Source organism: Sinocyclocheilus anshuiensis, unplaced genomic scaffold, assembly GCF_001515605.1.
Source record: "Sinocyclocheilus anshuiensis isolate Anshui unplaced genomic scaffold, SAMN03320099.WGS_v1.1 scaffold376, whole genome shotgun sequence".
Classification (NCBI taxonomy): Eukaryota; Metazoa; Chordata; class Actinopteri; order Cypriniformes; family Cyprinidae; genus Sinocyclocheilus; species Sinocyclocheilus anshuiensis.
In genome coordinates this window covers 80634-93117 of record NW_015558600.1, presented here as the reverse complement: position 1 = coordinate 93117, position 12484 = coordinate 80634, and the positions used below count along the sequence as shown (strand labels likewise).

Here is a 12484-nt window from a genome sequence, read left to right as displayed (position 1 = left end):
GTGCTCAGCCATTCATGTGCTTAGAAAAACACATTTTCTGAAAATAGCTCCAACACATTCTCCGTTTGTACCTCGCCCATGTTCCGTAATGAAATGGAAAAGTAAAAGGAAAAAAAAAAAAAAAGAAGTGGAACGACTGCTTTTTTGAAGGGAAACAGTTGTGCTCTTCTTGTTCGTTAGCATAAAGAGAAAACAAATGTTAACCTTAATTTCTACTCTCTACAAAAGGAGCTCGGAATGTGCTGGAGACGCGACTGCTTTTAGAATATGGTTTAACTCTCGTTAAAACGATCTTTGTGTTTCTCATTATGCTGCTCATACGGAAGAAGTTAGCAGCTCAAACCCTGTTAGCAGAATGCTAATCACTGTGACAGCCAAGACTGAATGCAGTCCAGGTTAAAGTGGAATTCACAACCAAGAGGTAAACAGCAAACCCAACTGGAGGCAGACCTTGGAGGTTGAATGCTGAGCTCTTTTATCCCAGGTCTCTGTGCATGTAAAATGTTTACAGGGTCTCTGGTGGAGTGATACACACCTGTGAGGCCACAGAAAACATGACCTCTATTGGAGTTACTGCTGGAAGCCTCATATAACGCTAGTTAACGAACTGAACACAAGAAATTAACCAAAGAAGATTTAATTGTCAAGAAGGCGGAGCCACAGAGCCACACCCACCTATTACGTCATCGCAACGGACCAATGAAAGGTGTTTACCAGCCGGAGCAAACTTTTCTGGTTTTAAACTCCCAAAACAAACTTAGTTTTAGCCTGATTTTGTTCAAAATGGCGTCACACCAGTTAGTTCTTTGATTTTGCTTCAATTATATTGGGGCCTTTAACTAGTTTGCTGGTCTTAACTGCCCATCAGACTGATTTTCAAGTGTTTTTGCCACTTGTCAACTATCAGCAAACAAGTGCCATGTATCTGCTTTAAAATCTAAAACTAACTGAATATAAGTCGTGGCCTAATGGTTAGAGAGTCGGACTTGTAACCCAAAGGTTGCGGGTTTGAGTCTTGTACCGGCAGGGATTGTAGGTGGGGGGAGTGAATGTACAGCGCTCTCTCCCACCTTCAATACCATGACTGAGGTGCCCTTGAGCAAGGCACCAAACCCCCAACTGCTCCCTGGGTGCCGCAGCAAAAAATGGCTGCCCACTGCTCCGGGTGTGTGTTCACTGCTGTGTGTGTGCACTTTGGATGGGATAAATGCAGAGCACTAATTCTGAGTATGGGTCACCATACTTGGCCACATGTCACTTCACTTCACTTTAAGCGGAGACAAGAAAACCACATCAATATGGTTTAAACTGTTGGTTTCTTCTTTAGCAATGTGGACTAGTCAACTTGTGTGATTTTGTGGAAAAAAACACTGATTAAACTAGCCTTTGTAATTTTCTGGTCTTAACTCATGGCCATCAAACTGATTTCACTAATCAAGCTGTAAGTATTTTGGCATCTTGTTAACTAGCAGCAAAAAAGTGCCAAAAACTACTTTAAAACCATCAAAAATTAGCAATGGCCAGGCTGACCATTAAGCTGAGACCAGAAAACCACAAAAAGTCGGTATAAACTTTGTTTGATCTGCGGCAATGTGGACCAGGCAACTTGTGTGATTTTTTTTTAACATGACTAATTTGTGAACAAAAAAAAAAAACAGATTTTCTGGTCTTAACTTGCCATCAAGCTGATTTGAAAACTCTGATGGTTTTAGAAGGTTTTTAGGCACTTGTCAAGCTAACAGTAAAAACAGTAAAAATGAGCAAAAACTAGTTGAATATCAGCAATGGCCAGGCTGACCAGTAAGCTGAAACCAGAAAACCACATTAAGTTGGTTTAAACGGTTTCTTCTTCAGCAACATTGACAAGTCAACCTGTGTGATTTTGTTGAATGTAAATAGCTAACATGTGAACAAATCTGTAACCTTTCAAACACGCAAAACTTGGAAGAAAAACAGTCTCTTTTGCTGTTGGCAAGCACTGGTTTTGGGAAACACAACGTGACTCATATCAGTCCATCTAGTACTTCAAGTCCATTTCAGGGTTTAGCCTGCTGCATATGTTTTCCTGTACGAAAGTCGGGCTCAAATTCATATCTACAGTAAGCTCATTTCTCACACAGCACATGAAATAATAGAACTGTCTATCAATTAGCAGTAGAATATTAGTGATGGCAGCCTTGTAATTTACGCCCGGAATTAACTGCTAAAGTTGCTAAACATTTATTTATTCTTCTAACGCTGACATGTGCCATTTTTTGCCATGTTTGTTTGGAAGCAGTTCGCAATTGTAAGTCCATGTTAGGCATTTATTGTGCAACAGTGACATCTGGTGGCTGTAAAGGTAACAACATGCTTTCCTCACTTGCTACAATCAGGAAAATTGTCCCAGACTCTGTGATGTCTTTATGCAGTTATTTTAGGCATTGTATATTAAGCAACTTATTTTTTCCCCACATGTGTTTCCACAGGTTATTTATGCGTTTTCTACATACAGCACATCTGTCACCACTGGTATCGGAGACACAGATCTGTGATGGAGATCTGAAGGGAACAATTACAGCTGATTACTAGCAGGCAGACAGGTGCAGAGTGGTAATGAGAGTGTGTGTCTGATCACATAACTCAGGGAACGTGGGTAACGCAGAGCTCACTGCAAAACTGAAGATCATCGCCATTTTCATTTTTATATCAACAGTCTAAAAAAGCAATAACCGCAATCATGAAGGTGAATATCTGTAGTACATATCTGGAGTGTGCACCAACACTGTTGTTAAATTTGTTCATAGTTCAGAGTGTTTTTGGCCCAAAACGCACGTAATACTCACTTTAGACCATAGGAACCCTCGTAAGCAACAAATAGTATGCAGCAGTGTTATTTTAGTATTATTTTATATTTTAGTATATATTTTCTCTTTTTAAATTTGTATAATTTTTTTAACGTTTTAGTCATTTTTTAAAGTCTTTCATTTATATTTGGTCTAATCTAATTTAATTAAATGTATTTAATAAAATATATTTTTATTTATTAGTTTTAGTTTTTTTATTTAAAAACTAGCTGAAATGAAATTGTGTGTGTGTGTGTATGTATACACACACACAAAATTTAATTTCAGCTGATTTTTAAATAAATAAAATAGTATTGAATCTAATCTCATTTAAATTTTGTTTATTAGTTTTAGTTATTTTAGTGCTAAACTAAACTTAAACAAAAAAAATAAACAAAAATGTTGAAATAAGTTGAAGGTTTACATATTTATATGTGTGTAAACTGATACCATATATATATATATATATATATATGTTATTGCAGTTAAGGTTTATTTGATTTCAAATATCAAAAATGTTTTTTTTATGGCTATGATTTTAATTTGAGTTAACTATAATAACACTGGTATAGGAGGCCTATTTTTGTCATTGTGCTAGATTTTCGTTTACAGTTGTTGCATTTCCTCTGGCGTCATCCTGGTTTGTCTCTGGCAGTGTGGGCATGTTGGGTTCTGTCCCAGGACATCTCATTACAGCACACAGAGATTGTGCTAATGTGATCCAGTGAGAGGAGTGTGAGGATGAGGAGGCAAGGCCTTCCTCTGTATGAACACTGATTCAATGCATTAAGCATTTGACAAATTCCTTTTAAACAAACTTTGCAATAACACGATTCCTCTAACCATACGTCTTTTTGAGAAGAGGTTGTGTTGTTTTTTTTAAAGCACTGAATCTCCCAAGGTTGTTACTGTCACCTTTGATTAACCACTGAGGAGTTTGAATGGGATTATTCTCTGTAAAGCAGCTTTGGAACAATGCAGTATGAATTGAGCTTTACAAAGCGAAATGAATTGAAGACGTGTGATCAAACAATAGCATGAATTGTTAAACTAGTCAAGACGTGTGGTTCAGGGAGAGTATCCAAGGTTCTTTTGAGCAGCAGTCAGATGATAAATGACATCCCTGCAACTGTGTGATGTTCTGCAAGGACTCGGTTTCATAGCGGATGGACAAAGTTGCATGGAGTTCGGGACAGTTTTCCTTAAATTTGGTTTAGTTTCTTATTTTTTTTTTTTTAGAAACATGCATTTATGTTTGTAATTTGTAGTTTGCAGTATTCCTAAAATACATCACCCTGATGCCATTTTAACATCCACTAGTTCTAGTTCTTTAGTAAACCATCATATGCTGGTGTTTTGAAGAACCTGGAAATCAAAATATTGATCTGTAGAACCAATAATGAAACATCAAAAACCTTTAATCTCCAAAGAACCATTGATACTACTGTTCAAACGTTTAGATTTTTTATTGTTTTTGAAAGACTTCTGCCAAGGCTGCATTTATTTCATTAAAATACAGTAGAAACAGTAATATTGTGAAATATTATTAACATTTAAAACAGCTGTTTTCTCTTTGATTATATTATAAAAGATCATTTCTTTTTGTGATGCAAAGCTGAATTTTCAGCATCATTACGCCAGTCTTCAGTGACACGTGATCCTTCAGAATTCATGCTGATTTAGTGCTCAAGAAACATTTCTTATTATTATCAATGTTAAAAACCGTTGTGCTGCTTAATATTTTTGTGGAAACCATGATATATTAATGGTTTTCAGGATTCCTTTATAAAAAGAAAGTTCAAAAGAACAGCATTTATCTTAAAAAATAAATATATAAAAAATAATAATAATAATAATATTAAAAAATAAACTTACCGAACCCAAACCTTTGAATGGAAAAGTGTAAAGAAGCATTTAAACGTTTAAAAATAAAGGTTATTTGTTGGCAGTTTTTCCCCCCCATAAAGAACCTTTAACATGCATGAGAAAGGTTCTTCTATGGCATCTCTGTGAAAAACTCCTTTTGGGTTCATTCTGACACCTTTATTTTTCAAAATGTAGATGCAGATAGACAATTTTTCCAGATGCAGACACAGCTTCCATTTCTTAAAATGTTTTAATGTCATGTACAGAATTCACATTAGTCACTAAAAATGGTACAATCACAGGTCAATAACCTGAAAACTGTAGAATAAATAGAACTCTTCGATTAGTAAATGCTATTAATATATGCGTTAACTTTAATAGCGAGGTGACTATCAAAGTGGATAAGAAAACTACAGTCTGTATATTAATTAGTAGTCATGTCAACAGCTCTAGTCATGTTAGTGCTAAACATCTTTCGTGCTTACATACTGTGTGTAAAATATTTACATCATCTTTTTCAGATCCTTTTTTCCTTCTAACGAATTAGTCTAAGAAAAACTGAAAGAATAGACTCAGTAAAGTCTGTTATTGCAGAGACGTACAGTTGAAGAAAAATGTATAATTTTGACCCATACAATGTATTGTTGGCTATTGCTACAAATATCCCCCAGCGACTTAACACTGCTTTTGTGCTGCAGGGTCACAGATGTTTGTGATGATGTAAAGTGCTTTTATTCTGACCTGCAGCCCAGGAACACGTGGTTCGCCCACACCATAGACAGAGCGAGCAGCTGGTCCAGGTGAGGGTCTTCATAATCGTTGATGTTTCTGAATATAAACTCCCTCCTGCTCTTCCAGTGTTTTTCGCTTTCGGAAACGCTCCGAAACGTCTCGACTAAATCCGACAGCTGCCTGTTCTGTCCGATGAAATCTTCCACGTCCGTAGTCGCCATGTTTGCGTCGGGGCGGTGACGTCACTCTTCTTCCGTTCGTGACGGACGCACTTAAAGGGACACGTCGCCACCTAGCGTCACGAACGTGTCACGTACAGTGCCGCGGAAAACAACATCCGCCTTTTATTATATATTTATGTAAGCGTGAGTTGGTGTCGTCATCATCATACATTTAAACTTTCCTCAAATGAAAGCGAGGCTGTGAGGGATACAGTCAGTAGCTGGTGCTGTCTTAAAGGGACAGTTGACCAAAAAATGAAAATGCTTTTTTGGCCAGCCGATCCTCTTTCACCATAATATATTTACTTGAAATATATTAAAAAGAGATTTTAGGTAGGCCTTATGTTATAATAATTAACAAATGTGCATTTTCAAGGTTCGCTGTCATTGGTTAATGGTCACATGATATCTTTTTAGCGAGTATTTTATTTTGATTGTTGGTATATTAAAATTATTTATGTAATGTTTAATGCATAACGAATATATTTTCTTTCTCGTTGTATTTTTATATCAGTAGGCCTATGGTACAAGATTAAATCAATGTGATCAATGAGTTAGGGCAAAAGTAATCAAAAAGTGTAAAAAAAAGTGTAATTGTAATGGAACTACAATTTGCATGCAGTGTTTACAATGTAAGTCAATGGCTACCGTCAACTGTTTTGTTTCCCAACATTCTTTGAAATATCTTCTTTTGTGTTCAGCAAAAGAAAAAAAAGGGAAGAGTGAGTAAACAATGACAGAATTAGTATTTTTGTGTGCACTATCCTGTTTAAGGTCTTGTTTTACATCACCAGGACATTTTTTTTTTTTAGAAACATGCATTTATGTTTGTAATTTGTAGTTTGCAGTATTCCTAAAATACATCACCCTGATGCCATTTTAACATCCACTAGTTCTAGTTCTTTAGTAAACCATCATATGCTGGTGTTTTGAAGAACCTGGAAATCAAAATATTGATCTGTAGAACCAATAATGAAACATCAAAAACCTTTAATCTCCAAAGAACCATTGATACTACTGTTCAAACGTTTAGATTTTTTATTGTTTTTGAAAGACTTCTGCCAAGGCTGCATTTATTTCATTAAAATACAGTAGAAACAGTAATATTGTGAAATATTATTAACATTTAAAACAGCTGTTTTCTCTTTGATTATATTATAAAAGATCATTTCTTTTTGTGATGCAAAGCTGAATTTTCAGCATCATTACGCCAGTCTTCAGTGACACGTGATCCTTCAGAATTCATGCTGATTTAGTGCTCAAGAAACATTTCTTATTATTATCAATGTTAAAAACCGTTGTGCTGCTTAATATTTTTGTGGAAACCATGATATATTAATGGTTTTCAGGATTCCTTTATAAAAAGAAAGTTCAAAAGAACAGCATTTATCTTAAAAAATAAATATATAAAAAATAATAATAATAATAATATTAAAAAATAAACTTACCGAACCCAAACCTTTGAATGGAAAAGTGTAAAGAAGCATTTAAACGTTTAAAAATAAAGGTTATTTGTTGGCAGTTTTTCCCCCCCATAAAGAACCTTTAACATGCATGAGAAAGGTTCTTCTATGGCATCTCTGTGAAAAACTCCTTTTGGGTTCATTCTGACACCTTTATTTTTCAAAATGTAGATGCAGATAGACAATTTTTCCAGATGCAGACACAGCTTCCATTTCTTAAAATGTTTTAATGTCATGTACAGAATTCACATTAGTCACTAAAAATGGTACAATCACAGGTCAATAACCTGAAAACTGTAGAATAAATAGAACTCTTCGATTAGTAAATGCTATTAATATATGCGTTAACTTTAATAGCGAGGTGACTATCAAAGTGGATAAGAAAACTACAGTCTGTATATTAATTAGTAGTCATGTCAACAGCTCTAGTCATGTTAGTGCTAAACATCTTTCGTGCTTACATACTGTGTGTAAAATATTTACATCATCTTTTTCAGATCCTTTTTTCCTTCTAACGAATTAGTCTAAGAAAAACTGAAAGAATAGACTCAGTAAAGTCTGTTATTGCAGAGACGTACAGTTGATCGGGTCAGGAAATGCCCTGCCATGGTGTCTCCGAAATACCAGGATGTCCTCCTGGCAGAGGGAGAGGTCAGGGGGGTCGCCGGTCACCATGGCAACAGAGTCCACATTCATAGTCACAATAATGCTCAGTGTTCCAAACAGAACCCTTCTGTACGCCAGCCGGTATGATGTCACGGTGATGTCATTCCGAAGTGCAGACCGGTTCTGGATTCAGTTCCAAAAACAGCTTGATCCTCAAATATCGCCATAATATCCGTTGTAAATCAGCCACTGCAGAGCTTGGGTTCTAAAGAGGCTTTAGCGTTGTCGTTTCATGTGATCTGCTTTCAGTCTGACGAAGAAGGAAAAAACGAGCTGTTAGTTTACATCACAAGATGAGTGATCTGACAATTAAATTTTGTTTGAGCTTCAACAGATGCCACTAATTGGAAAACTCATGCATTAAAGTGTCCAATCTGTCTTCTCTGGAAAGCTTTAACCAAGTTATTAAAGAGAAGGTGACGGGTCATGAATACACACACACACACACACACACACTTTTAGCGGTCAGGACTCTTGTCAAGCTCTGATCAGAGAATCAGCATGACAGGCACCTGCTGTTCACAAAAGCACTGGAAACAAACTGACGTTCAGGAATATTCTGGGTTATTTTATCTTAATATCTACAGACAACATCTATAGCATCTGTTGACTGCTACAGAAAAGAATGGATTCAGTTACAGATATGTTAAATGATCTGGAAGTGATCGGAGCACTCGGTGTTAAAGGGATAGTTCATCTGAAAAATGGAAATTCTTTCATCATTTACTCATCCCAATGTTCTTCCAAACTTGTAATGCTTTCATTCTTTGATGTGTGGGTGAGTAAATGACACAATTTTAATATATGATCCCTTTAAATAATGTTACACAAAAATGGATTAAAAATGAAAATCTATTTCTAAGATAATGACTAGACAGCACTTGCTGAATTGCATGAGCTCAGTGTCGCAGACTAATAGATTTAAAGGAATAGTTCACTCAATAGTTAGATTTGGAGAAATGTAGCATTACATCAGTTGCTCCCCAATGGATGCTCTGCAGTGAATGGGTGCCGTCAGAATGAGAGTCCAAACAGCTGATAAAAACATCACAATAATCCACAAGTAATCCACACCACTCCAGTCCAACGGTTACCATCTTGTGAAGCGAAAAGCTGCATGTTTGTGAGAAACAAACCCATCAAGACGTTTTAACTGTGTGGATTACTTGTGGATTATTGTGATGTTTTTATCAGCTGTTTGGACTCTCATTCTGACGGCACCCATTCACTGCAGAGGATCCATTGGTGAGCAAGTGATGTAATGCTACATTTCTCCAAATCTGCTCTGATGAAGAAACAAACTCATCTACATGCTCAACGGCCTGAGGGTGAGCACATTTTCAACAATTTTCAGCATGTTTGGGTGAACTACTCCTTATAGTGTTTATCATTACATCCAAACTATGCCCAAAATTGTGCACAAGTATGCACTGCATTTGAAGACATAAGCAACGTGCACATGTTATTATTTGCATACTGAGGGATGGGTTGCATGTTAGTCTGCCACATATGCTGTCGTTAAGATAATAACACTGAATCGCTCTAATTTGAGTTTACAGACACGTCGAGAGTCTGTTCTCCGGATACAGATTAAACTTGGGTTTTAGCAGTTATGTATTAAGACGTGTGATTTGATCCAGTTCATAGTCTCTCTGGAGCCGTGTGGTAATGTTGTGCTGTGTAATCTAAATGTAATACCGCAGTCTGTTCCTCTCGTACACTGCTTCCTCATACACAGGGTTATTATGGGTAATCAGTCCAGCCGTTATAGCCTTTCATCACGACCGTGTTGTCATGAGGTCTTTCATCATGCTTTTTAAAAAAAAAACATGCATTATAACCTTAAAGGTCATTTACATACATTAGTATTTTATATCCCGTTGTCTGTTATTGTATACGGCTGCACAATGCCAGACACATTATAGAGAAACAAATGTCTGTTCAGTTAAATTATTATTTGAATTGCTCTCTCGTCATCAAACAAAGGCTTCAGAAGTCTGGAAATATAGAGCATGGACTGTTTTCATGTGGTACTCTATTTTTTTTAGAGATGGGTCACGATGGTTGTGTAGTTGGCTAATCCAACAATCAACTAGTCAATTAATGAGGGAATTATGTATTATTAGTATGAAATTATTGAAATTAAGTTATATTCAATTAACCTAAAATGTTTCAAAAATATGTATAATTAGAATGTACAACATATATAATAACATGAAATTATATATATATATATATATATATATATATATATTTGTAATAATTTTTTTGTTGAAGAACACACTTAAGTTATATTAAAGTGTTATATATTAATATATTTTCTATATATTATTTTATTGAATTTTATACACACATATATTATACTAAATTATATATATTTATAAAAAAACACACACTTTGTAAGTTATATTTAACTGATATGTATATATATATATATGTATATAATATGTAAGATATGCATGATATGTATATAATATATATTATAGAACACAAATGAAGTTACATATAAGAATGTACAACTTGTAAACTGAAAATCATATTTCTTTTTTAATAATTTTTTTTTAAATGTGTATATAAAAATATGTATTAATTGAAGAACGAACAAACTTCTGGAATCACAAAATGAATTGTGGTTAATTTCAATCTATTGATTTGTTCTCATTTGTGTGAATATAAAACAGCTGGAAAACACGCAGCTTTGTCATAATTACAGCAGAAGCATGAGTTTGGTCCGGTCACTTAGTCAGGAAGTCGACAAATATACTTTGCTTTTTTATATGAAACTTATGACTGTTATTTGATCTTTATGACTGTTTTTCTTTGAGTGTGCTCCTCACCTTTACGTGTGGATTTTGATTGGCTGGCAGCTACTGTGTTCAGATCAGCAGGAAGGCCCACATACACTCCTCCATAGTTCCTGCAGAACACACAGTTACACATTCATTATTATTGTCCCGATTCAGTGTCATAATGATGTTTTCATACTAGCAGAGGTCTTGCATGTATTGTCATGATTGCAGTAGACCGTCTAACCTTCGTTTCTCATCATCCGGTGAAGGTTCTTCTGTCCTGCATCAAGAGAATAAAAATGAAGACCATCTCTGTGGCTGACACATCTGTCACACATCAATTCATGCTCTCTCTTGTCTACTTTTTTGTACTGTACTTTGTCAGTGTCCTCTCTGCTCAAAAAAATCAGTTATGTCTATGACATCAAAACACTTCATACCACATTCAGAAGCAGTTTTCATCTCAGAAAGAGCCTGCTACATGTGTTGATGGACCCTAGTCTGTATTTTATTTCATGGGATGGAAGTACAGCCTGTTTTAGTTCATATTTAATGCTTTTGTCCACTGAAAGCACATTTCCTTAAAATTACTAATGTTTTGTTACCAATGGATTTTAACCGGGAATTCACTCTCAAGCTAAAATTTTTATTTTATAATTGTAGTTATTTTATAATTTTTTATTCATATAAAAATGTATATACTTATTATTATCTATTACAATTAAAATATATATTTTAATATAATTGTTTCCTTCTGTAAAATATAAAAATCCATTTTACTTTTTATAATAAATTATATAATTATTATTATTATATAATTATTTTATATATTAAAAACATAAATATATTTCGTTTTCATATTCAGTGTTTTTGTCCACTGAAAACACATCTTTCTTTCAAATTTCCAGTGTTTTGTTGGCTGAACAATGAAAACAACAGTACAAGTGATCAAGCTGCATTATGCCATTTCCAATTTTGCAGTGGAGATTTGCAATGGGATTTTAACCTCCGGAATGTGCTCTTAAGCTAATTGTTTATCACGACTTGATTCGAGAGTGGAAAATTGTTCAATATTTCACACGGCGAGCATTTATTCAACTCCTCTGTATCTTTTTATAGACGTTAAATGTTAAAACCATGTCAAACAGAAGTCACATGCTGATGTCATAACAGAAATCTGCTGTCTAAACACACTCGGGCGTTTTTCCACCGATGGGACGGATGCCATCTGGTGTCTTTAACAGTAAACTATGAGGTGTCAGGCTTTGGGGGGGATGGATAATGATTGCTGATTGGTTAGCATGTGTTTGGACCCTCAGGGGCCCAATGTGCGCCACAAAAGCCGCTGAACGCTTAGCTGGAACAGGCCGATTGATTCCCCCCCAGGATTCAGTCTGTGTGTATTTTGGTGCATATATACTGTATTGAGCAGTTATGTACCAGTTGTGCTAATGAATTTGGCACTGTATGCTGTTATTAATTTCTCTCGGGTAAGTGGGGGACGTTAACAGTCATTACATTCATTCTGTGGCTCACATTCATGAATATGGTATGTTTGGATATGGCGTAAATTCAATTACTCACACATCCTTGGCAGCTTCTGCTGGACCTGTAAAAACAGAAAAGAAAATTATTATTTTTTTATTATTAATTTAAAGGATTTATGTGTAAAATCAACATTTAATACTATTAGTTCGCAACCCATTTTACTTGGTAATATGTTTTTATGAGTAAAATGGAAAAAATGTTTTCAATGTTTTTTTTCATAGTGCTACATTGATTATCAGCCATTTATTACATAAAATTAATATCATTTTTTAATATAATTTTTATATAAAATTATATATTAATACACACACACATACACACACAAACACACACATATATATATATATATATATATATATATATATATCCCGGGC

The 12484-nt window shown here is 35.0% G+C and overlaps 1 protein-coding gene across 1 annotated transcript in view; it reads right to left on the bottom strand.

The window, feature by feature from the left end:
- Positions 1-7483: 7483 nt before the first annotated feature.
- c25h12orf75 (chromosome 25 C12orf75 homolog) overlaps positions 7484-12484 on the bottom strand; it is an 11673-nt gene continuing 6672 nt past the window's right edge. Inside the window, exons 2-5 of the mRNA XM_016475892.1 lie at positions 12147-12171; positions 10807-10842; positions 10611-10690; positions 7484-8023 (exon numbers count right to left, since the gene is read on the bottom strand). Coding sequence (XP_016331378.1) covers positions 8019-8023; positions 10611-10690; positions 10807-10842; positions 12147-12171 — 146 coding nt within the window. The 3' untranslated portion in view covers positions 7484-8018. The remainder of the gene's footprint in view (positions 8024-10610; positions 10691-10806; positions 10843-12146; positions 12172-12484) is intronic.